This window comes from Manis javanica, chromosome 11 (assembly GCF_040802235.1).
Source record: "Manis javanica isolate MJ-LG chromosome 11, MJ_LKY, whole genome shotgun sequence".
Classification (NCBI taxonomy): domain Eukaryota; kingdom Metazoa; phylum Chordata; class Mammalia; order Pholidota; family Manidae; genus Manis; species Manis javanica.
Window position 1 is genome coordinate 22328706 of NC_133166.1, and position 25196 is coordinate 22353901.

The 25196-nt window shown below is 55.7% G+C and overlaps 1 protein-coding gene and 1 long non-coding RNA gene across 7 annotated transcripts in view; one reads left to right on the forward strand and one right to left on the reverse strand.

The window, feature by feature from the left end:
• PDE2A (phosphodiesterase 2A) overlaps positions 1-25196 on the forward strand; it is an 87448-nt gene that overhangs the window by 22480 nt on the left and 39772 nt on the right. For 2 of the 5 annotated variants that reach the window (XM_073216033.1, XM_073216036.1), the window contains exons 1-3: positions 3969-4098; positions 4363-4429; positions 15197-15258. In XM_073216033.1, the coding sequence (XP_073072134.1) occupies positions 4090-4098; positions 4363-4429; positions 15197-15258 (138 nt within the window). In that variant the 5' untranslated portion in view covers positions 3969-4089. Of the gene's footprint in view, positions 1-3968; positions 4099-4297; positions 4430-15196; positions 15259-25196 lie in introns of those variants that run through there. The other 3 variants (XM_073216037.1, XM_073216034.1, XM_073216035.1) reach the window with 3 other exon arrangements.
• On the reverse strand, positions 3552-4390 carry LOC118973882 (uncharacterized). 2 transcript variants are annotated; one of them, XR_012122582.1, is made up of 3 exons: positions 4269-4390; positions 3848-4074; positions 3552-3755 (listed from the first exon to the last, which is right to left on the reverse strand). It is a non-coding gene; the product is annotated as an uncharacterized lncRNA (long non-coding RNA). The 2 variants fall into 2 exon arrangements; XR_012122583.1 differs by having other exon boundaries at positions 4241-4377.

Genomic DNA, 25196 nt, shown 5'->3' on the forward strand with positions numbered 1-25196 from the left:
TACGCATTTACACACACACACACACACACCTACCTACGCATTTGTACACACACACACACACACACACACCTACCTACCTACCTACCTACCTACCTACCTAAGGGTGGCTCACAGCATGCCCTCTCCAGGGCTGAAGCATTGAGGACAGGCTCTAGATGGATGCAGAACCCACGGAGATGTCAGCTTCCTCCAGGAACAGGCCTTTGCTGGGCCTCTCGGATGGGGGGTCCCTCATTTAGTCTGTAGGCTCCATTGCAGGAGCACAGAGAGACTGAGTCACTGCACTCTCTTCTGAGGAGTCTGCCATGTTGGGATCTGGGCCTTGCGCACATCCTTGGGTCTGGCATGCCCAGGCAGGCCTGCCTGCCTGCCTAGGAGAGCTGCTGTAGCCCAGCCAGCCCTACCTGGATCCTGCCTCCCTCCACCTGAGCCACCTGCCCCCTCAAAGAGCACGAGCCAACCTTTGTGGCTGCTAAATCTGAGGCCAGATAGGGCCAGAGCCTTGCCTAAGGTCACTCAGCATGTCCTGGCAGGGCTTGGTTTGAGCCTAGGCTTCTGCGAGTCTGACATAGTTAGCAGCAACAGGATAGATGCATGTCAGGCACCAGACAGGCTCATGGAGGAAGGACACAGGTCCAGGGGATGGGAGCAGATTTGGGGCCTGTTTAGGGTCTGCCAGTGCCCTATTCTTAGATGGAGAGATGGTGAGCAAGAAAATCGCCACCAGTTCTGGGTGAGGGAGTGCTTTGTATGCACAGTGGCCCACAGAGTTGTCATTATCATTAGGAACAAGGGAGGGCCAGTTCCCAGGCAGGGCCTAAGGTTGAGCGGGCCCAGAACCCAGGCTGACAGGCTTTCAGTTAAGTCACCTTTTCCTAAAATACCCAGTCTAAGGCCACTGAGCCCAGAGTGGCCTGTAAGGTGGGGAGAGAAAAGAGGTGGCTAGAGGGGCTGGGCCAGGCAATCTTGGGGCTGGGCCTCCTTGTCGCAGAGATGGGCAGAGGGTCCAGGGACTGGGAGCACAGCACCCTTGGTCAGTCACTGCATTGTTGGGGACAAAAGGAGAAGTGGGAAAACCTGTTTTTCTCACATGCCTTTCCTCAAGAGGTGGAACATGAATCTGAAGCACAGATTGGAGCCAGATGGCCTGGGTTTGATTTTTGGCTCCACTACTTACTAGCTGTGTGACTATAGGCAAGTGACTTAGTCTCTCTGTGCCTTATCTGTAAAGTGTACCTAATAAAAGATCCTACTTTATTTCTGAGAAGATGGAATGTGAGGCACATGGCAAGTGTTCAATAAATGTTAAAGCCCCTCAATCATAGAGCCCCCAGCCCTAGATGTTCACATTCAGTCTTTAGGGGTCAGCCCTGACAGATACTGAGGTATCTAAGATGGGACAAGATATAGCTAGTCCAGGGTTCTCAAACCTGTCAGCAAATTAGAATCACCTGGGAACATTAAAAGATATCTGGAATGGGGGTGTCCCAGGCATAAGCCAGGGTGAGAACCCAGCACCGAATCACAGAATCTAGAGTTGGGGAGCAGGGACCTATTGGAGACTGAAAGAGTTCTAGCCTTGGATCTCCTAATCTGAAGGAGGTCACTTCCTGGCTGGGAGAGTTGGGCAAGGCCTGTCCTTGCCACCTTCAGGAGCCGTGGTTGCCTTTTCTGTGAGGGGGCTGGTTGGAGACTTTCAAGGATGACATGATGTTTGTGAAAGTGCTCTGTACTGCCGAGCATCAAAAGAAAGAAGTTTGCTTATTGAAACTTATCTAGTGTAATAATATTTCACAGGTGGGGAAAATGAGGTCCAATGGCCTGCCCAGAAACACACAAGTCTATAGCAGAGTTAAACTCAGACCCTCTGAGGAATGCTTGAATCTGAAGGATTGACACAGAACGAATCTGAGTTGAGGGAGACATGAGCATGTACCTGGGCCCCCAACTACTGAGCTGCAGTACGAGAGACCAAGTAAAATTTAAGAAATAACTTCTCAGGAGGTGAGTGCTCTGGCCGTCCTGCGAAGAGCTGGGTGCCCAAGAGATGGTGGCTGGATATCTCCTGGGTACCTGGGTCCACGAAGGCTATCCAGAGCTCAGGATTTACCAAGATATTTGTGAACTGGACTCAGATTCAGTCCTTACAATAGCCCTTACATTGGTCACCCCCTTTACAGAGCAAGAAACTGAGGCCAAAAAAAAGGGAAAGGAGTCATTTTTCTGGGCCAGAACCTTTACATTTCTTAACCCATGTGATATTGTTGGCAGTGTTAATAAGTAAGACATACTGCCTCTAATTTGAAGATGCAATAAAATACATTGACTTGGCCTGGATCACTTAGTGACAGAGAAGCTTCCCACCCTTCCCCAGGCCCCTAGAAAAGATGCAAGAAGCGGGGCCTGAGAGGATTAAGGTAGCATCCAGGGAAGGCCTTCTAGAGGGGGTGGGCCTCCAACTGGTCCCTGAATAACAAGCAGGCTGACAGGATCTGGAGGGCACTGGGGGTGGGGAGGCATGGGGAAAGGCCTGGAGGTGAGAATGAGTCAATTACCCGTCTTAGTAGAGCAGGAAGTATAACTTTAAGGAATGGTGGCAAGAAGGTCAAAGCTGGAAAAACAAGTCAGAGCTAAGTTACAGAGAGTCTGCCATGTCAGGCTGAGAGTTTGGGCTTTATTGTGCTGGTGGTATGGAGTCACTGAAGGGGTCTGAGCAGGGGAAGCAGCATGTCCAAAGCTGGGCTTCAGAAAGAGCGGTGGGAGAAATCCTGGCGTGGAGGTCCTTCCCCTGAGCTAGTGGCACAGCCAGGGCTCTGCCTAGCCTGGGTGCCAGGTGCCTGGACCGTGTCCAGTGACTCAACATTGAGGAAATCACTCCCCAGGGAGAAAGGGTCCAGATGAATCAGCCCAATCCTTGTGGGGAGGTGGGGAGGCTGGGGGCTCACTGAGTCACCCTCCAGGAGGCGCGTGCATGCGTGCGTGCGTGTGTGCGTGTGTGCGTGTGTGTGTAGGGTGGGGGTAGTTGCAGAGAGAGGAGCCTGCAGTGCAGCGGGAAGGATTCAGGTCATGCCACAGCAAGGGCTGTCAGGGGACTCTGGCTGCCTTCCCTTCATTATCGGGGCTGATTATCCTGGCAGCCTTGTGAAAGAGATGGGGAAACTGAGGCCCTGAAGCTGGGAAGGGGATCTGATCAAGGTCATGCAGCAAGTCGCTGGCAAAGGCCAGGCAAGACCTAAGCGCACCCTCCAGTCCAGACACATCCTACAGCCTTAGCTGATCTAATCCCAAGCGAAGGAGGAACCGGGTGGGTCCAGGCAGGGAAATGGCCCAGGTGACACTCCCTTCTCCGCTCTCCCCCGACTCTCCCCCGACCCTCCCCCAGGCCGACGGCAAACAGGGCCGGGCTGCGCCGCCGCAATGGGACAGCAGGGGGCGCAGGAGCGTCACGGTTGCCGCGGGCGCCTGAGCACAGAGGCTGCTCTGCGGAGAACTGCGCTCCGGACGCGCGGGTCCCACCGCAGAACTGTGGACTATGTGGCCCTGGGACCTGCACCCTCTCCGGCTCCTAGGGACACCAGCGCAGACCTGCGTGCCAGGGGCTGGGGGCGCGGTACCCATACCCCCGACTCAGGAGTGGTGCGCCTGTGTGCGCTCTTGTGCCTGTGCGCACGTGCCTCCCTCAGATTTGCTGCTGCTCCCAGGGCCTGTCCGTCTCCGAGCGGCCTCTCAAATTCTCTCCGACTTCCTCCTTCTCCCTGGAAGACGAGCAAGCCCAGGGCTTCTTGTATCTGCCGGCGGCCCCTTTCCCCTACGTCCCCCCCGCTCCATCCCGCCTCACCCCACCAACCTCCTCCGCCGCTCTGGTCCCTGCCTTGGGTCTCTGACCTGGCTTCAGGACTTTTTCAGTGCCGGGGGCAGTAATGGGGATCCGCAGGTGATCAGTCGGGAGAGGGTCTCTGAGAAGGGACCCCCGAGAGGTAGTGACAGGAGTGGCGAAGGGGCAGGAGGAGGGGAGCGAAGGCTGAGAGCCAGCTGCCTGGCGGGGGATCCTAATAGCGGACCAGCTGCAAGAACCTTGAAAGCGGAGAGATGAGGGAGGTGAGAGCTGTTGGGGACTCCGGTGGGGTCCGGAGATGCGAGGAGCCGAGGGGTGCCGTCCGCGGTTGCGGGGAGGTAGGCGGGGCGGCGGGGGCGGGTGGGGGGCGGGGCGGGGCGGGGCCGGGCGGACACTCGCGCGGACCCGACGAAGCTGTCGCGGACGCGCTGACCGGGAGCGGCTGCCGGGCCGGCGGGCGGGCAGGCGGCTGCGAGCATGGTCCTGGTGCTGCACCACATCCTCATTGCTGTTGTCCAATTCCTCAGGCGGGGCCAGCAGGTCTTCCTGAAGCCGGACGAGCCGCCGCCGCAGCCATGCGCCGACAGCCTGCAGGTAGGGGGGCCCCTGAGCTGGGCACGAGGAGAGCCGGGTGTCGGGCGAGCGTCCGGCCGGCTCCATGGTCCACCTGCCCTTAACCCTCCTCGGGCTGGGGACCCCTTCTCTAGTTCTGAATCCTACTCCCTGAGTTGTGACTGCAACCTATACCCAGATCCCTTGAATCTCCAGACCTCACCCCAGACTCTGAACCCCTTTTGGATACCAGGCTCCACCCCACCAACTGAACTCCCAATCCACAGTGGGACCCCAGTCCACGCGGAGAGCTCTGTCAAGCCTGGAACCCCTTGCCTCCCAGATTAGGGGAAAACCCCTGCCTAACCCTGTGAACCCCTGCTGCATATACATCAGACGCCAGGCATACCCAGCACATCTGAACCCCCATCTGTCTGCCACGACCCACTCAGAGCTGGGGTCTCAGCCCAGGACCTGAACTCTGTTCCACAGCCTCATCTGTGGCCCTGACAGATTCCCATGCAAACATCTGGACTTCAGTCCTCAATCAGGACCCTACCCCAGAGTTCAAAAGCCTCTTTCCACCATGGCTTCTCTCTCCTCCTCTGCAGACCCCCCACCCTGTTTCCCCTTGCCCTCCCTCCTGTATTGGAGGTCCTCTAGTCTTTGCCGGCTGGTTTCACCCTCTCCTCTTGTTTCTCTCCAGGTGTGGTGGTGGTCCCGCTTTATTCTCTGGCTTCTCTGAGTCTTTCTGTGCATTTTCTCTCTCTGCCTGTTTCTCCCATTTGTTCTCTTTTGCTTGCATGCCTACCTCTCTTGAATGTCCATCACTCCCCTCAATTTTTCCAGGTCTTTATCTTTGTCCTAGAGTGTCTTCCTGTGGTCATCCCTTCCCCTTCTATCTGCCTCTGCTGCTGGGTGAGGAGGGGGCAAGCTCAGAGCGCCAGGCTAGTGTCTGCAGGGCCTCCACCTTTCCCCATGTTGTTGGGCATGGTATGGTCTGGGCGCTGGTGGAAGGGACTAAACATGGAGAGCACAGCTCTTGCGTAGTGCCCAGGAACCTAAGGCGGGTAGGGATTGTGCAGCAGGGTACTGGGGTTTGTAACTTACATGCTCCTCATCCCTGCTGTCTAGCCTGACCCTGCTGTCTGGTCTGACCAGACTGGGGAGGGGAGGAGTGGCCTGCAATCTGGGGTCAGTTACCCATGGTGGGAGGTGTCCACAGCTGCGTGAAGCTGGGTGCATGTGTGTAGGATGGGCTGGACTTCATGTGCTGGTTATGCCTGTGTCTGATCATGTGTGGTGGGCTCATCACGACTGGGGTTATTTGGGGGAGATTTACAGGGGTTTATGGTGAGTGTGAGGATTATGAGTGTGTGGCGTTGCATGCCTTGTATGGCTAGTGAGGCTGTGTTGTGGGTGTGAAGTGGTAGCTCTATGTATGACTGTTTTTGCAGGGGGACTTGTATGTCTGTGGTGGTGTGTCTGGCATTGTGGGGCAGAGTTGTCATTGGGGCAGTTTGCATGGGGGATTGTGTGTATGGTTGTATATGTTATCGGCTGTGTGTGTAGCCAGAAAGACCCACTGAAGGGGCTGATGAAAGCTTTCATTGCATGTCTTGGCAGATGTGGGTGGGAGTGGGGCAGCTGTGTGTGCCCAGTGGGTTTGCCACCTAGATGACTGGCTTAGAGTCACTGTCGTACATCCTGGGTCTGCTTGGGAAATACATTAGGGTCTGAGTGTTGGTGTTTGAGTTTCATGTGTCTGTGTGGTGGCTGTTTGTATAGCTCTGGGTAGGAAAGAGGGCAACAGCCAAGGAGTTCAAGGGAGGGAGCTGGGGAGCTGGTTGTGTGTGTGTGTGTGTGTGTGTGTGTGTGTGTGTGTGTGTGTGTGTGTGTTATGCCCCCTGTGTACATGCTGAGGGGCTGTATGTGCCTACAGATGTGCGGTATTTTGGTGTGACACTAGGTGTGCACATTCTCTATGCAGGATTTATCCCTATGTCTGGGTAGCATGTGTGTTGAATTTAATTGGATGTGTGTGTCTGTGGATGTGGTTGGGGAGGGTGTGTGAGGTGCATGGGGGAGGTTGAGTTTGAGCGTGGTGTGAAGTGTGGGTGTATGAGCTGTGTGACTTTTGGTGTGACATGTGGACTGTGTGATCTTTTCTCCATGTGAGCTGTTTATGTGTGTGATAGAGAGTGTGTTAGGGGTGCCCAGTGAGCTAAGGGTTGGGGGGTGGCAGTGCTGAGGGCTGTGGAAGGTGCTGCAGGGGGTAAGGGAGTGTGTGCATAAGGTGTATGGGTGAGGAAGCAGTATGTGATGTTTTGGGTGTGTGGAGTACAGCAGGTGTCCCATAAATGTTTGTGAAGTGACATGTGTGTGTGCAGGGTGGGCCTGGTTGCCATCCTGTCCTTGCTTCCCTCCCAGTTAGGTCCCCAGAGATGCCCAGTGACGTTCTTGTGTGGCCCCCCAAGCCAGGCTGCCTCTGCCCTTTGCCCTTCATCCCCCTCACTTTGACCAAGGCCTTTGTTTTGGGTTTCCGGCTAAGCAGGCGCTGGACAGGCAGGCGGCAGTGATGTCGTGGTCTGAGAACCTTTGTTCTTTTCCTCTTAGCCTGTCTCATGTTTTGGGCCGGGATTTTGGAGGCGGGTGGGGAAAGGATGCACGTGTCACAGGGTCACTGTGTTTACTACCACCTCACAGTGCTCTGCAGAGGCAGATGTCCAAGCACCGTCAGTGAGGCCTGGAGGGTATCCCCGGAGGTACCTCCTTGGCACAAGAGCAGTTTGGGCCGGGCTTGGAGTTGGGCGAGTTTGCCAATCATGAGGCCTCAGTCCTGTGGGTGGCCCAGTGCTCCTCCTGGCTCATGTCATCCCCAGGGTGCTAAACAGCCAAGCACCCCCTTCTGCATGCTGTCCTGTCCTCTTCCCCACTCTGTGACCTCCTGAAAGGGTCCCTGGACTGGAAACAGCCAAGGAGACCTCAGTCTATGTCCACTTTTATTGACCCCCATATCTGATGGGAGGAATAGTCCCGTCCTCACAGAGACCCTTATCTGAAAAAGAAGGCCTGGTCACAATTCTGGGGACCCTCTGGTCTGATGGGGGAGATCCCAGTCAATAGGACATTCCAGGTCATAACCTCCAGAGGAAGCTATGGGGAAACTTTATTAGGCGGTCTGCCAACAGGTATTTGAAAGCATGTAAGGTCAGCACTCCTTACAGTTGGAAGGCACAGAAACTATCAGAGTCAGTCAGGGGAAGGGGTTGGGGGTCAATGCCTCAGCATGACATTCCAGAAGGTTCTCTGAAGTGAGTGGGCTTGAGCTGGGCCTTGAAGGGGATATTGGATGTGCAGAGAAATATGGCCTGGGGCTGAGGAAGATTCTGGTCCAGTTGAAATAAAAAGATTTCTTGAAGGCATCTGATCATTTCCAAGTAGTCTGTCTGGCTTTGCATGACCATCCATGGGCCTCCAGCCTTCTCAAGCTTTCATGTCACCTTTTCCCTCCCATCATCTTTGGCTGAAATCACTGTATCGCCATCATCATCTTTTAGGCAACTCTTTCCATATTCCAGCTCCTTTCACAAATGTCATGTTTAACAGATTAACTCATTTGGTTGTCGAAAACCATATATTGAACACTGCTATGCACGAGGCAGGCACAGTTGAAGGGCTCGGGTCAGAGCGGTGATTGAACAGGCTTCACAGGCCTCCCACCTTCTGTGTCTGAGAGACCACCCTGTCTTCCCAGCCCAGCACACAGTCACATTGTTGGCCCCCCAGGCCTTGGGCGGGTGATCCTCCTTTCCATTTCCTCAGCCTGATGTGTGCCTGATTCTGTGAGGCTCCAGGTGTGTATCCCATGGTGTGAGGGTCTGGCTCTAAAGAAATGCAAGCTCTTCAGAGGCTGGACTGGGTCTGTCCATTCCATGAGTCTTGAGCTGGGCTCAGCATGGTCCAGGTGCTGATATGGATCATCAGATGTCCATAACTCACTGTATGGTGGACAGCCCAGCTTGGCAATCTGCGGAAACTGAGGCCCAGAGCAGGAAGGAGACTTTAGACCCTCCTTTCACCAAAGTTGCCAGAGACCAGAGAGGTGGTTCATCTAGGTTTCACAGCATGATGGCAGGGTTGGTCCCAGAATACAGCTCTACTGGCCACCAGGCTGGACTCCAGCCCCAGTACCATGCTGCTCCCTGGCTGGCCTCTGTGCTGCCTGTGGCGGGTAAATGATTATTAATGACCCCCGTGGCAAGGAGACAGGAAACGTTTCCCAGCCACAGCTGGGGACCTGCTCCCTGCCAGCCTTAGCCGTCCATACCCGCCCTGACCATGGTGTCAGCACTGATGTTATCTCCTTTCTGCTGGGCCTTCGGCGCTCCCCCTGCCCACCCACCTCCCACCTCCCTTTCCTCTCAGGGGTAGAGGACAGGAGGGCACAGAGCTTTCTGTCCCACATCTTTGTCTTCACCACTTTCTCCAACCTGATTCATCTTCACCTTCTTCCTTGCCCCACACAAACCAGACTCCTCTAGGAAGCCTTCCCTGAATGCACTGCCAGCCCCTCCAGGGGCCCTGTCCTGGGCCCTGGACACTGAATCTCCCTTATTACAGATTCTGGTCCCATTCAGACAGTTTGTTCTGATGGCACTAAGGCGGGGCTGGGGACTTTTTGTGGCTTTTCCTCAATTGCTGTCTTAGGACTGATACATGTAGGATCCTCCCAGATGCCTCTTCCAGGAAGTCCCCAGCCCAACAGGGACTCTCACTTCCTCTGAGCACCCCAGCCGTGCCTGTCCATGCCATACACCATGTACTGCCAGGCCTTCATAGATGGACATTTAGTGAGTACCTACTGAGTGCCCACCAGAGAGGGTAGCTAGATATGAGCACAGAGTGGGCCTTCAAGTTCTGCCACACATTATGCCAAGTCCGAGCAACAGTGCCTCTGCCCAGTGGCAGGTAGCTAGTGCTAAGTACCAGGGCCCATGGTGGGCGGGGGATGTGGGGTGCACAGACAAAGGTTGGTACCGGTAGATTGCGTGGGGAGGGCAATGCTGGAGAGAAGTTTGGGGGCCATGGTGGGACAGAGCAGGGCCCCCTAATTCTGCCTTGAGTGGAGGGGAGGGGCAAGACAGGGAGCTTCCAAAAGGAAACATCTAAAATGAGACCTAAGGGATGGCCAGGAGAAATCTGTGGACGGAGAGGAGAGAATGGTGAATGTGAAGGCTTGCTAGTGACAAGCAGAGGGAGGAGAGCACCCTTCCGCTTCTGCCCTTGGAGGCCCTGGATCCCGAGCTGCCTCGGCAGCTGAGTCTGGGTGCCTTGGGGGAAGGGCGAGGCTGGCAGGGGCTAAATTATGCAGGACTTAAAAGCCATGTCAAGTCAAGTAATTTGGGCTTTTTCTGGAGGGAATCCAGCACTAGGGGAAGAGTTGAAAGCTGGGCAGGGGCTGCTCAGACCTGCATATTTGGGGAGCCCCTGGGCCACGGGTGGAGAGTGCATAGCAGCGGGGAGAAGGCTAGGCAGTGTGGTCCAGACAAGGAATGGTGACACAGGATAAGGAAGTGTGAAGGATGGAGGGAAGGGGAAAGATTGGCCAGTGGTGGGAGAGTGGGGAGGGCAGCTACGGAGATAAGGGAGATCAAATGCTGCCCCAGGCATCTGGGTGGGCACATGAGGGAAGACAGGGTTTGAGGGCAAATGCCTAGGCCAAAAGGTCTCAGGGAGGCCTCCCAGATCAGGAGCTTTGAGGCTGCATAGCCCTGGACTCCACTCACCTGGGCTATGGCATCCTCTGTAGCGTGGGGATTGGAGATCTGCCTTGGGCTAAGAGAGTTCAGAATTCAAAAATTAAAACAATCTGTAAAATGTAATATTTAATAAAATTCAGATCCAAAAATGTATCAGTACACTCTAAAATGAGTTAAAATTTTAATTTATGAAAATGTTAAACATACATGATGATTCTAATATCAGTTGTAAGCCTAAACTGCTCGCCTCCACTGCAGATCCAGCTTCCTGGAAGCTGCTGCCCCTGGTCTGGCCGGACCCCTGGGGGCTCCAGGACCTTCTGGGCTTGTGTTCAGGGCACCTTCTTTGGGGAGCCTGCCCCTGGCTGGTGACTTCAGGTGGCAGGCATTTTGCTTTTCCTGTCCCCCACCCTGAGGGAGTTTTCCCCTGGAACTCCTCCGTCTATGGTTGCCTTTATTTGGGGGCCTAAGTACAGAACCAGGGGAGGGGGAAAGGAGAGGAATCACAGGAGCTGAGGGTAAGAAGGGCTGAGAGATGAGGTGCCCAGGAAGAGTGCGGAGGGCCAGGAGGCAGCGAGGGGACGTGAGCAAAGTGGATAGAACAGCAGCATCCTGCCAAAAATACCAACGTTTCATAATGTAAGACTTGAGCCGTTCCTCGAACACTGAAATGTTGAGGTTCCATCTTGCAATCTCAGAGGTGGGCATTGCCTGGCTTCTGCTCTCTTGATCTTGCACAAGGCAATTTTCTGGGCTTTATTTTCTCACCTATAAAAGGAGGAAGTTGGGGTCAATATCTACAAGGAGTGCATGAGCACTAGCTCTGGAGACATGTGTCTCTGAGAATCCCGCTTTGTGGGTTTGTGGGGTTCTAGCCTTGCCAGGCTCTGAGCTCCCAGCCAGGGCTGTATGGATGCATGGTTGTGTAATTCTGACATTCTGTGGTTTTAAGTTGCTGAGACTTCAGGAGTGCAAGATGCAGACGTTCTGTGAATCCAGGATTCTAGGATATGATGATTTGATGATTCAATGATTCTAAATGGGGCTGCTGGGAAGAGCTGCAACCACCTGCCTTGTTAATGTCGATGTTCAGTTATTAAAAACATAACAAGAAGCAATGGAGACAGCTCAGGATGGCAGGTGGCCCCCACCCCAGTGAAGGAGGGGAGGAGGGGCTGGGCTGGCATTAGGGGAACAAGACACTCTCAACCTCGGTCACGTGAGCTGTTTCTCCTGCCACAACAGAATGTGTATGTGTGTGAGATCTGTGACTCCCTCAGCTTGCAGGGTAAAGGGTCATTTCCTTCATCCCCCTGCCTCTCAACCATTTCAGACTATGGCAGAGAAAGGAGTGCCCTTTCCTCCCAGCCCCTAAAGTCTCTGGGCAGAAAAGTCAGCAGTGGAGGAAGGAGAGGGCTGCTCACCGCCTTCTCTCCTGGCAGCCCCGGCCTGAGGGGAAAACAGGACATGAACACTTCCTGGACACATCCACGGAAACACACCAGCTCCTGCCTGTGAGGGCCCCAAGTACGAAGTGCCTCCGACTAGGGCAGAAGCCAGGGCAGCCAGAGGGAAGTGTAGGCATCGGCTGGTGACCCGTCAGCACCCGTTGAGTACAGGCCAAGGAGGGAGGGCCCTGCTTGGGCCTGGGGTGGTGGTTGTGAGAAGGGCCTATGGAAGGGGGAAAATCCCAGGCCAGGGGGCCTCGAGAGCTGGTGACCAGTGGGTGTTCCCCTGTGACAGAGGCCCGTGGCCTACCCTGGCACACGGCCAGCCCATTTGTCCAGATGCTTGCTGCCTCCTGGGTTATGCACATGCCTCAGCACTACACCAGGGTTGAGGAGGGAACATTCAGGCAGGAGAGAAGGACCTCAGTCCTCTGGAGAGCCTGCTAGGGCGGGTCGCTCAGCAGGCCAGTACTGCTGCCAGTCTAGTGGGTTCACAGAGCTGGTGACTGAGCCAGGGAGCTGGCCCAGGTCACAGAGCATGAAACCCTGCTTCCTGATTGCCCCAGGCCTGGGGACTTCTCATTGCCTGCAGCTCTCCCCCTTCCCCTGGAACACCTGGGGAGCAAGAATGGGCACAGGACTCAGGTCAGGGGGGCACCCATCTTTCTCCTCTCGCCAGCCACTCCTGGCATCCCCAAGGCTCCATCATCTGCCACATCCTGCCTTGGCCCTGAGGGCAGGGTCTCGGGCACCTGCCCCTCCCACAGTGGCCTCCCTGGGGTTCTCCTTTCTCTTCATACAGCCATTCGTTTCTTCTTGCTAACCCATCCCTCACTCTCTCTGCTTCCCCTCGCCCCTGCCCCCTGAATTCCAGCAAGTCTCCATCTCTGGCTGGCTGTGTGAATCTCTCACAAAAGATTGTTAGACTTGGAAGGACTTTTAGCAGATCATCCAATCCAGCCCTATTATTCTTCAGATAAGGAGAGTAGCTCAGAGAGGGGACAGGCCTGTCCAGAGTGGCCCAGAAGGTTGTGGTTGTGGCAGAGCCTGAGTCACAGAAGTGCTCTGTTCTGCCATCAGACAGCCAGTGTTTGAGGACTGACTGTGTTAGGACCAACCCGACAGGCTTCTCTCCTCAGCCCCGACCTGTGCTCCTTTCCCCTCCTTTGCCCAGACCATTCTCTTCTCCATCACCATGCTTGCTGCCTGGCTGGCCCTGACCTCGGGGAGACCCTGCCCCGGGACATAGGCCAGAGCTCAGGACTCCGTGATTGGGATGTGCACCCATGCACGCACACACGCACAGGCCTATGCAGGTACATGCGTGAGTACATGCAGCGCCCGGGTCAAAACCTGTATTGCATGCTTGGAGGCTGTCCTGGAACCTAGTGTCCTCTTCCTGTGAGGCCCCACACCCCTCCCCCAGGAAATCCCCCAGGACCTCTATGGAGACTGCCTCAGTCCCACTAGTGCCTTTGTGATAACTGAGTTCCCTGAGCCTAGGTTTGTCCTGTGTGACCCCAAGGGCAGGGCTGTGTCCCTCTAGCTCTGGGGCCCCTCCTTTAGTGTTCCCTCCTTCTGTCTCCAGGAGGGGCTCAGCTTCCTGTCTCTGGGTGGGGAGAACCATGTCCCCAGAAGACAGTGGGACAATGGGCAGGCAGTGACAGATGAGACGCTGTGTCTTCCTCAATGAAGGCTCCAACCCCCCACCCCCACCCCCCTGACCTCCCTGACCTCCTGGCTAGTGTCTGGGGCATAGCTCTGGCTTGTGGGTCCCTTAGGACTAGGGTCCTGGTCTGACCCCACACCTTGACCTCTCAGTGTAGAGGTCGGAGAATCAGAACCCCTGACCCCCAACAACAGTTCTCTCCCCGAGCTGTGGAGGCCGGGTCCCCAGGGTACCAGAAGCACCCTAAGAGGTGGTGCAGATACCTGGGGCCTGTGGCAGGGTGAGCGGGACTGTCTGGCTGGAGGGGAGGCAGGAGGCTGCGGTGGGATTCTGGAGGAGCTGCGAATGCCGAGCTGAGGCTCCCCTCACCCCGTTCACCTTCCTGTTCTTGAAGCCGGTGACAGGAAGCAGAGGGCACAGGGCAGGAGCCTCTCCAGGGAGTGGTAGAGAGGCCTGAGGGCAGCTGGAGGCTGAGTGAAACTAGCACTGCCTCCCCTCAGGGAGGAGAGGACACTTCTCAGGCAGCGCAGTGGGTGGACCAGCAGAGGCTGGCTGGGAAAGAAGGCTCAGGCTGTGGACAAAAGGGATGGGCCCTGGGGTCAGGTACTTATCTCGGCCCTTGTCATTTCCTCCGCCGGACATGGCTAGGTTAGCAGGGTCATCAAACAGGCTGGAACCAATGCATACCAGGCCCGACAGTAGGGTCAGGCACACGGCCAACTTGTCACACCCTGGGCTGCAGTCAGTCCCTCCTAGAGGCCCAGCCATGTGGCCACAGTCACCCTGGGAGAATGGCCACATCTACACCCTTGCCCGGCACACAGACCCAGTCATCTGGGACAGCAGTCAGGCCCAGCTGTGGACATGGCTGAGCAGGGAGACCCCATAGGACACACGGACATGTGGGATAATTAGACACCCTGTTACAGCCATGCCACAAGCATGCACATAGCAGGTGCAGGCATCCAGGTCCTGGGTGAGAAAAAGGGGCACCAGGCAGGGCACCCAGATTCCCCCATGCCAGACTGTGCCCTTCCCACAGCTCGCTGGGCACCCGAGGCTGTTTATTTCCTAGCAGGAATGGGTATCTCATCCCTTTCCCCTTCCCTCTCCCTGTCCCCACCACTCGCTTCCGAAGCTGCCAAATCAAATCAGCCCCTGCACCCGCACCAGGCTGGCATAGTGGCCAGCAGCTGACTGGAACCAAGCCAGGCTCAGAATATCCCGCCGCCTGCGCCTGTCCAATGCCTGGGTGCGCTTGTTGGATGGGGGTGGGGAGGGGCAGCTGGCCCCTGGGCAGTGCCTCCCAAAGGGGCTGGGGTTTCTGGGCACCACCTGGGTGGTGCGCTTCTGGAGAGGTGAGCAGAGGAAGAAGTGTGTCTGCCAGAGCTCAAGGAGCTATAAAAGTGGTGCTGGTGGGATGTGGGGCAGGGGGGTCTTCCTGGAGCCCAGGTGACTGGGCACCAGGCTGGGGTTGGGGGTTCACACACATTCAGTCCAGATTCACAGCAACCCCAGCTGGGAGCCTAGCCTAATGATGTGTGAGCCAGACATTACAAATCCCGTTTTATAGAAGGGGAAACTGAGGCTTAGAGAGAGGTAGTGAAGTTCCCTGGAGAGAAGCAGAAGAGGAGGGGACCTCAAAAGGGATAAAAATGTGGCCGTTTCCACCCCTGAGGATTCCCAGGCTGAAAGAAAGCTCTGCTAAGGGGCAGAGAATAAGCCAGAGGCAGAGGTGCCCATGGGAAACAGGGAGCAAGAAGGGAGAGTGGGAAAAGAGCAGGGTGCAATCTGGCAAGACTTCCTGGAGGAGGCCATCTGTGGAGGACATGGGGCCCCTGGGCTGCTGGAGGCTGGGTGGAGGGGCAGGCTGGGGAGAAGGGAAAAGGCCTGGCTAGCCTCTCACCCCCTGGCCTTCTTGTCTCTGCAGCCAGCCGGGACCTCCTTGCACAGAAGCCAGTGCCTGCAGGGAGTAAAGATGCCAGACTGGAGGTGAGAGCTCAGTGGAGGGAGGCGTGGGTGGGCTTGGGGGGTGGGGGCACAGGCTGGGGGTCAGTCTGAGCATTGCCCCCACCCCTGGGAGGACTGGGAGGCTGGAGCCGAATCTCAGCCCCACCCCCTCCAGCCTAGGGTCACCCCACACCAAGACCACTTCCCCCACCCTATTCTGGCTCTGGGTTCCCTCCGACTGAGGACTCTCCCATGCTCTCCCAAGTCACCCGAGGAACATTTGAGGCTCCTCTGTCATTCTCCCCACCCTCATCCAACAAGTCTCTGTTAATTCTCTGACCTGAGTAGTCCATGAACTCCTCTGCTCTCCGCTCCTGCTCCCTGCCCCAGCCCGTGACTGCTTGCTTCCAGTTGCCCCCTCCTCCATGTGGCTGCCAGACGTATCTTTCTAACACGCAAACCTGAACTTGTCACTTTTCTGCTCAAAGATTCTTTGTTCTACCCAGCCCCCTGCTCCCTCTGCAGCCCCACCAGGCTACACCCCTTCTTCCATTCCTGCCTCCCCATAAGTGCTCCTCCTGGCCTCTTCCCCCTTCAGCTCCCCAAATCCTTCTGGGCTCAGCTCTAGCCTCCTCTCCTCTGGGAAGCCCTCCCTGGCCCTCACGCCCCTTCCTCTGAGCTCTCCTGCCCTGGCAGTCAGACTCTGGGGCATTCTGCAGTCTGTACCATTAGCTCCCTGTTTACTCCATTATGTGACTCTGTGTGTCTTCCCCTCTGAACCTTGAGCTCCTTAGCCTGAGGACATGCCTTTTTCATTCCAAGTCTCCCACTGGCCTCCTTCGAAGGGGTGCCTGATGAGGGCTCAGTGAGTGCATTTCCTCTGAGATGAGGGGTGGCATCTCCAGCCCCTGACCAGGCCTTTGGGGTGTCTCATAGGAATCTTCAGTGCTCAGGGGGGCCTTGAGCAGTGGAAATGGGGTGGACTGTGGACTTGAACATTGGGTGAAATCGGACCGAACAGCAAGACCAGCGTGAGCCTTCCCTCCTGCCCAGGCCTAGCTGAGAGGAAGGGAGGCTGCCGCTGTGTCGGCCTCTCCTCTGTGCCTGAGCTTTAGATTCACTTTCCTTTAATACTCACAACCTGCCTTCGAAGCAGGGGCTGTTACTATCCTCCTTTTCATTCAGGGAAGCTGAGGTCCAGGGGAGTCACATAATGAGTTAAACAGGGACAGAGCTGAGAGTGAAGCCCAGATGCATCTCGGGCTCAATCCTCATTACCTCCCGACCCCATCTTGGGTAAGGCAGGAAAGAAGACGCCCCTACAGAGCCTGGTGTGCAGGGGGCTCAGCATGGGCTCCCTGCTGAGATGTGGGGCTGAGCCCTGAGAATGCCCCTGTAGTGGGGAACTGGGGAAGGAGGTGGCTGGGAAGTCATTATTAATTTATTTATGGCCATGGCATTCCCCACAGGGTGGGGGCTTCCCGCAGAGCTGGGACAGATGGTGTTCCTGGGAGCCAGCAGTGTCTCAGCAGTCGCTGCCACCTGCCAGGAGAGAGGGATTTGTCATCCTCCCAGGAAGCTGCTCGGGAAGAGGGCTCTGGGGAAGCTGAGACCCTCCTGGGCGATGGGAGCTGGGCCCTGAAGGAAGCAGCCAGATCCAGGCTGGTTGTGTGTGCCTCTGCGCACAGCCCTTGCCCAGGCCCTTAACCCTGCTCCCAGCGAGTCCAGGCTCCACCCCTCCTGCCCCTGCGGCCTCCCTGGACCGCCCCTGTTGCTCCCTTCGCTTGGTCCTCCCTCTGCCCTTCCTGGGACTCTGTGCTGCTGCCCCCTCCCTCCTCTGGAGGATCTTAGGTTATGAGCCCCTCAGCTCTTAGCTCTGTTCTGTCCCCCAACCCCACACCCACCCTGAAGATGACAGGGGTCTGCCTGGCCTCTTAGTAGAGCCTGCTCTATGTTTTGGGTTCAGTTAGCTCCCCATCCTGAGTGCCCAGGCCCACACTCAGCCCTGCCAGGGAGAGAGGGGTTGCCTCCCTTGGGGACTCTCCAATATAGAAAGGGCAGGACTGAGAGAGTAGGACCCTAAGGTGTTTCTCAGACTGTGGGGACAGCTAGAGGGAAAGAGAGAAGAGGGGTAAGGGAACTGATGAGGATTCCCCTGTCAGGGTGGAGGCTGGGGAGACAAGATGGCCTCACCTAGTAGATAGACCATGGCGGGGAAGGACATGAGTTCAAGTACCTGCTTCACCACGTCCTAGCTGTGTGACCTTGAACCAGTCACTTACAGCCTGAGCATCAGTTTCCTTGCCTGCCACAGGGGGATAAGAAGCTCCATCACATTGGACTTAATGGCAGTAGAGCTGCTAGGAGAAATATGGATACAATGTGCGTGAGGTGTCTGGACCAGGCCTGCCCTCAGCAGGTCCTTGGAGGGAGTCGGCCCCCTCCCTGCTTCCCTCAAGGCTGAGATCCTGGGAGCAGGACTGGGCTGTGGCCGTGTGAGGCAGGGTGAGCCGCAGGGCTGGGTTGGCATTCGCAGGGGTTGTGTGGGCACAGCGTGTCCTCCTGGCACTGGAAGCATGACAGCCAGCACTCATCCTCACCGAGCAGGCACCTGGGATGGCTCCCTGGACTCTATGCCAGCGTCCAGCATGGGTGGCTCTCAGAAGCCGACCACATGGACCTCTCTGACTCTCCAGCTGATCTCTGGCCTCATCAGTCAGTGGCCTTGACCCTTCCCATCCTTCAAAGTTCCTAGGCTGCCTCCTCCAGGAAGTTCCCAAGACTTCCCCCAATCCAGCTGGCTCTCAGGGCCCAGGCCAAGGCTGGTGGGCAAGGGCACAGACATCCACACTAGGCACCCAGTGTGCTGTCCAGCACTGGCTCCTCTATTGCTGCCTATAGGATAAGTAACGGCCACACTCTTGGCATGTCATTACCAGCCCCTCATGTCTACTCCTTGTCCCCAGGCATAGCAGTGCTCACTGCCCAGGATACTGGCCCTCCCTGGACTCCCTGCCCTTGCTTGCCCTAACCTGTCTCTCTGGAGTACCTTTCCCTTTTTCTGCACCTACCCCCTTTCCAAGCCCTAGATTAGATGTCACCTCCTCTGTGAAGTCCTCTCAGACTGTTCCCTCTACATTGGGTCAAGTTAGTCTCCCTTATTTCCTGGGCCCTCATAGCCTCCAAGCTTCCCCGAGCTCTCGGTGGGTAACTTGTTACCCCATGTGGTTATATATCCTTTCCTTGTAGTTGTAAACACTTGAGGGTGGGAACCAAGGCTGAATCTCATTTGTTTCTCATGGGCTCATGTGGGTCCTGCTTAGGCCTGGTATATAGTAGGTGCTCAATAAATGCTTCTTGATTGAATGAGAATGACTGTTAAAGGGCTGGAGTAGTTCTAAGAAGGGAATAGTTGCTGGATTGGGGGAAGTTTTGGGAACTTCCTGGAGGAGGCAGCCTTGGAACTTTGAAGGATGGAAAGGGTCAAGGCCACTGATTGATGAGGCCAGAGATCAGCTGGAGAGTCAGAGAGGTCCATGTGGTTGGCTTCTGAGAGAACCACCTGAGGGCCACAAAGCCTAGTACAGGACGGGGCAAGAGCATGTGGAGGGCCTGAACAGAGCTCAGAGGCCGCTGTAGGAGGCAGGCTCAGTGCTGAGAGCCTGGCTCCAAAACATCTGCCCCCAGATCCTGGGCTGAGGAACACTTGGTCTCAGAGTCTGGGGTGAGGCTGAGGCTGCCAGTGGTGAATACATGGGCCCAGCATGGTGGGACAGCGACAGTCGGGGGCAGGAGCCAGGGTGGTCCTGTGAGGTAGGATTGCCGTGGGGTTGAGAAAGGTTTGCGTGCGGAAGGAGCAGCTTGTGCATGGGATGTAAGCAGGACGTCCCCAGTCCTGACACTCCAGTGGAACCCAGATTACTGGTCAGGGAGCATCAGGGTGAGTCTAGAAGGGCGGCTGCAGGAAGCACTTTCCAGGTCTGCATTTAAAATTCTTGAGCGAGTTCTCCTAACTGGCAGGTGTGTCAGCCTCCTCCTGGGTTCTGCACATCAGGAGCACATGGCCCCGATGATGCCCCACGGCCCTGAGGGAGCTGCTGCCAACAAGATGGCCACAGCATCTGGCATCCGTGGGGCCCTGAGGCCCTGCCATCTGTCTGCCCACCTGTCGGGCTGCACAGGCCCAGGGCATGTAGAGACTTGAGGCCAGGGACGCAGTCTCAGCTGCCACTCTAGCTTGTCTCTCTGTCTGTTCATCCATCTGTCCACACCCATGCCTGACCAAGGACAACGTGGAGACGGGCACATACAGGTCATGCCTTCAGAGAAGCCTAGTCGGAAGTGGAAGGCATCAAACACCCAGAGAAGACACAAGCTGAGAGGGGGTAGGCCCAGGGAGGTCCTGCCCCTTGAGGGCTTGGACTGAGGCTCAGAAAGAGGCAGAGACTGGCTCAGAGGCGCACAACAGGTCTGAGGCAGGGCTAGGCTAGATGCTGTGGGCCCCCGGACAAAGTTCCTCAGGCTGGCCCCTCCCCCACCACCTTGTCTGGTCCTTGGCTGTAAACACAGGGAGAACAAGTTCCGTTTCCCGGGAAATATTTATCTCAGACCGTGTGGGGATCGTGCGCTGGCCTCCGCATGTCCTTCCTGCGGGCTGGCTTGGGGCAGGAGGTGAGCGCTCAGCAGCTGTGAGGGGCAATCTGTGGGGCCCCAAGGCAGGGTCAGGAAGGGCGTGCCCCGAGGCTGCTGCTTGGTGCTCAGTGTGAACGCTGGCTGGTCCGGGTGACAGGAGGAAGCTAATAGGAGCAGACCTGTTTTTCTCCAAATCCCACAACATAGCCTGCCTGCCTCCTGTTCCTGTCATCAGTCTGTCAGCCCTGTCTGCTCTGGGTTCCTGCCTCCAGGCCTTTGCTCCTGTCTGGTGCTCCCACTGGGCTGCCTTTCTTCCTCTTCCATGGATTTCCCAACCCTCAGCTGCTTTCCTCTGCAAAACTTTCCCTAACTCCCTAACTCCCTAACCCTTTGTCCTCCCCTTCCACCATCTGCCCCTCCTCTCTGGCTCTGGGAAGCTTCAGGCTGAGCCCCAGAGACCAGCTAAGGTCTTGTCTCAAGCTGTTCAGACAGAGTAGACAGCTTCGTCCAAGCTGCCCAAGAGTGGTCCCCCATCCCAAGAAGCACAGGCCTGGGCACCACGGGAATGGGATAGGGCCCAGAGGTCATCACATTCAGGGGAGCTGGCATAAGGCCAGGCACACGGGGGATCCCGGCTGATTGAATAGGGGAAAATCCCAGAGGCCCATCCAGAATGAGGCAGAGGAGAGAGACCCAGCACTCCTGCTGGCCACCTCTTGGGCTTTGGGCTGTGTATCCCAGGCTAGGGCAGGCCTGACTAGGGCCCTGACAACAGGAAATCCTTGAAGGAACAAGCAGTGGCTGAGGACTGTGAGCACAACAACAGGAAACAGCCTTGACATGGGGCAGCAGCTCTGGCGATTGTGCCCAGCAGGGTGAGGGTGGAGTGAGGAGCTTGTGGGACCCGGGTGGTGATGGGGTGACACTGAGATACTGACTGTGGGCCAGTGTTGTTCTACTGAGTGTGTGACCTCAATCATCGCATACTGTCAGGAGAATGGGGGAGCCACTGAGTGTGACACTGAATGTCTGACATTATAATGCTGAGTAATACCAAGCGTGTGGCTGTGAGGATCAAAACACGGACGAATGACACTGGGTGATAACAGCTGTGGTCCTGAGTTTGTGGCTCAAGCGTCTGACACTGAATTGTGAAACCGTGTGTGTGGCCCAAGCATACCATATGAGGCTGAGTGTGCAGCCAAGTGTGTAACGTGGAGTGATGTCAGGTGCGTGAAAACCAGTGTGTGATGCTGTGGGACTCTGAGCCTGACGTTGAATGTGTGATGCTGTATGTAACAGTTATGACAGTGTGAAATGTGGGCACACAATACTGCGTGTGGCACTGTCATGGGAAGACCCCATGGGTTCAGGCAGGGAAGTGACATGGGTCCAACTTATGATTTTGAAAGATTGCTGTGGATGCGGGGTGTATGTGGGGTCTGTGTATGTATGTGCATATTGGAAAGGCTGAGAGGAGGTGGGCAGACAAGCGGGAGGCTACTGAGCCACCCAGGCAGGATATGGAGGTACTGGGTTAAGGGAGTGGCAGAAGAGTTGGAAACAAATGTGTGAACTTGGGATATTTGGGAAGTTGAGATGACAGACTTGCTGAAGGATGAGGGGTTGAGCCAAGAGGAAAGATGAAGGATGGCTCCCAGGCTTCTGTCTCGAAGAACCAAATGATAGACTGTGGAGACATTACTGAGACGGGCAAAGACTGGGGGAGGTCAGGGTTAGTGGGATGAAAGAGAACAAGGAGTAGAAATGAAGAGACCTGCTTTGGATGTAAGTCAAACACCCAGGTGAAGATGCTTGACAGGCAGCGGAGGCTAGGATGGGGATATGTTTGGGAGTCGGCAGGCACGGGAGGCGTATTAACCTGCAGACTGAGGACTGAGCCCCAAGCCCTGCACACACCATCATTTAGAGGCCAGAGGGGTGAAGAGGAACAGCAAAGAGACAGAGCAGGAGTGGCCAGGGAGGTGGAGGCGCAGGAGTGGGGGTGCTCAAGGGGGAGGGCGGCTGCGCCCCCAGGTGAGGTGGGAACAGGGACCAGGCCAGCACATCAGCCTGAGGAGAGCCAGTCAGTGACAGGGTGGGGCCGGAGCCAGCTGGCCTGGGGGCGTGGGTGAGAGGTGAAAACAGGATAGTTAGCCCCTGGGAGGCGTTTGGCTGTGAGGGAGGCAGAGAAGGGCCATGGTTGCTGGAAAGAGGTGTGAGGTCAAGGAAGTGTACGATCTTTTTATTACAGAATATTTCAAACACACAGAATAATAGAATAATACAATAAACTTGCCATGTACCCATCTCCCAAATCTAACAGTTACCAAGATTTGGGTATATTCACTTTATCCCTCCTCCCTCACTTTTTTTCTTTTTTTTTCTCCTGAAGTACTTTGATTTAAAATTTTTAATTGTGGTAAGACATACATAACCTGAAGTTCACCATCTTCACCATTTTTAAGTGCCTAGTTCAGTAGTGTTAGGTCCATTCACACTGATGTGCAGCCAGCCTCCATAGCTTTTTCATTTTACAAAGCTGAAACTTAAACCCATTAAACAACTCTCCACCCCGCCCCACCCCCCAGCCCCTGGCAGTCACCTTTCTTCTTTCAGTCTCTATGAATTTGACTACTCCAGGTACCTCATGTAAGTGGACTCACACAGTATTTGTCTTTTTGTGACTGGCTTATTTCACTTGACATAATGTCCTCAGATTTATCCAGGTCGTAGCATGTTTCAGAATTTCCTTCCTTTTTGAAGCTGAATAATATTCTGTTATAGGCATCTACCACATTTTGTTTATCCATTCATCCATCCTTGGACATGGAGATTGCTTCCACCTCTTGGCTATTGTGAATAATGCTGCAGTGAACACGGTGCACGAATCTCTCTTGAAGATCCTGCGTTCAATTCTTTTAGGTACTTATGCAGAAGCAGAAGAGCTGGATCATATGGTGATTTTAAGTGTTTGAGGACCCTCCATACTGTTTTCCATAGCACCCCCACTCAGTTCCCTGCACCCAGGCACCTAGTGTGTGGGGCACGCCGGTGGGTGTGCAGGGAGGCTTACGGATGTGAGTAATGTGTTCTCCTGTGTCCACAGCCCTCCTCTCCCTCTCTCACCCCTTCTGTCCCCTGCTCAGCATTGTTAGACACCCCCCACCCCGCCCCCCAGCTTGCTCCCACACCCTCCTCCCCTGACTCCTGCCATCCACACCCACTGTCAGCCTCCAGCCCAGGCTCCTGCAGCTTTATTCAATTAGGCCGAAGCAATTTGCTCAAGGAAAAACCCATAATTTGGTTAATCACACCAGCAGGGGATCTGGCCCCTGTTGGGTGGGTGGGGATGGGTAGGAGGTCCACACCAATCAGCAGCTGAGGGCACAGGTCTGTGAGTGCCTGTCTCTTGGGACTCCCACCAGCCTCCTGGGCTCCATTCAGGAGCCAACAGAGTCCAGAGCTTGGGTCTCCCCACTTTCAGCCCCAGAGGTTTTGAGACAGAAGCTTGGACTGCCTGGGCGTCTCTGGGGAGGAGAGCAGGTGGTCCCTGGCTCTCTCCATGTCTCAGTCTCCCTGTCTGACAATGGGAGTTGGGCCGGGAGGGGTGGTTCTGAGCATCTGGCCCGCTAAGCTTGCCCCTGCATCCCAGGTCTGGTCAGTCCCCCTCATGGCTTCTGTAGGGCCTTCTCTCAGCCTTTGGGGAGGGACAGCTGGAGGCTGGGTCAGTGGGGTCGAGCCCCAGGGGAAGTTAGGAGCCGGTGGATGTTCTCAGAGTCTCGTCTGAACATGTCCACCCCAGTTCTGAGTCAGAGACCCTCTAGTCACGAGCTGCCCACCTGGAGTGGGGCTGGGAAGCAAGGGAGTAACTGTCTCTGTCACTTGCAGGGCCACTGCCTCCAACCTCACAGCGGCTCCAACAGTGGTGGGGAGGTGTTGAAACCTAGCCCCCCTGAATCCTTGCCCCTGGCTGCATCTGCCCAGAAAGTTGGGGTCACCTCTCTCTAACTTTCACAGAGGTGACCTAGCCCCAGCTTAGGCAGGACTCATATGGTGCTGGTTTAGACTTCTCGGTACCTCTGGGAGAAGGCACCATTTTACACATGAGGAAACTGATCCCAAAAAGGTTCAGAGACTTGTGCAATGCCACACAAGTAACATGTAGCAGGTTAGGGGTGTGAGCCCAGGTCTGGCAGATGCGATGGAGGGATCCGTGGGCAAAGGAGAATCAGACCCCCCTGCACAGATGCCACCACTCTCAGCCACATGCTCATTCACTCATTTGGACACCAAACCAGCCCCCAGGACACTCACAGTCCCTCAGACAGCCGCACACTCACTGCAGACACTCGTATAGACACTGACAACCCAAAGCACACAGGCTGTGATGGTCACCTGCACATGCAGATAGCTCATGCACAGATGTGGACACGGGTGCTCAGGCATTTACACTCACACACTTTCTCCCACACAGTCACAGACCCATGTACTTTCACACAGACATTCTCCTTGTGACCCAACAGGCCTATATCCTGCTGTGGCTCCGTGATGGCCTGTGGGGACACGCATTATGGATGACTGTGGGCAGGCACATACGTGCTTAGGTTGCCAGCAAAGAAGGAGCCCCCACAGGGTGAGCAAAATGGCCAGTTTCATTAAGTGTATCCGGAATGTTGCGATAAGAAAAGTCACACAAAAGCAATTTTGATTTTCATTACCAAGACAAAATTATGTAGGGTCTAATGGGGGATCATTGTCAACTTTTGGGGGGTTTGGGCCTCTAAAGCACCTACACAAATTCACCAGAGCAACAATCCCAAGAGATCTCCCATGTTCATGTGTTTACCCAGCCCTGGACTGTGTGTGTGTGTGTACGCATGCATGCTAGCACACTCCATGTCTCCTGGGTTCTTGGAATCTAAGGAGAGAGAGTAGAAGTTCCAGGGACTCCGGATGTTTGTTCTCTGGCTTCCTGGGCCCTCCAAAGGCAAATAACTTTGGATGCCAGCCTGCCTGCCTGGGCAGAATGGGCAGGGGGTGGGGTGTGTGAAGATCCTGCCCGGTGACTGGAGCCTTACCTGATGATGTAGGGCCCAGGCCCATGGACAGCTTCCCTGGAGCTCATGGGTCCATCACCTCCCCTCTCTGGGGCTCAGGTCCCTGATCTGAACAATGGAGGCAGAGAGGTGAAACTGGATGGGTCTTCCCTGGAGAAATGGAGAGAGAGAGAGAGACATTCTAGGCCTAGGGTGCAGAAGAGAAAACCAAAGCTGGGGAGGGGAGAAGGAGGGGCCCAGTAGGGCTCAGGGCAGAGCATAGGGCCCCAGGCCTGCAGTGTCTCCACA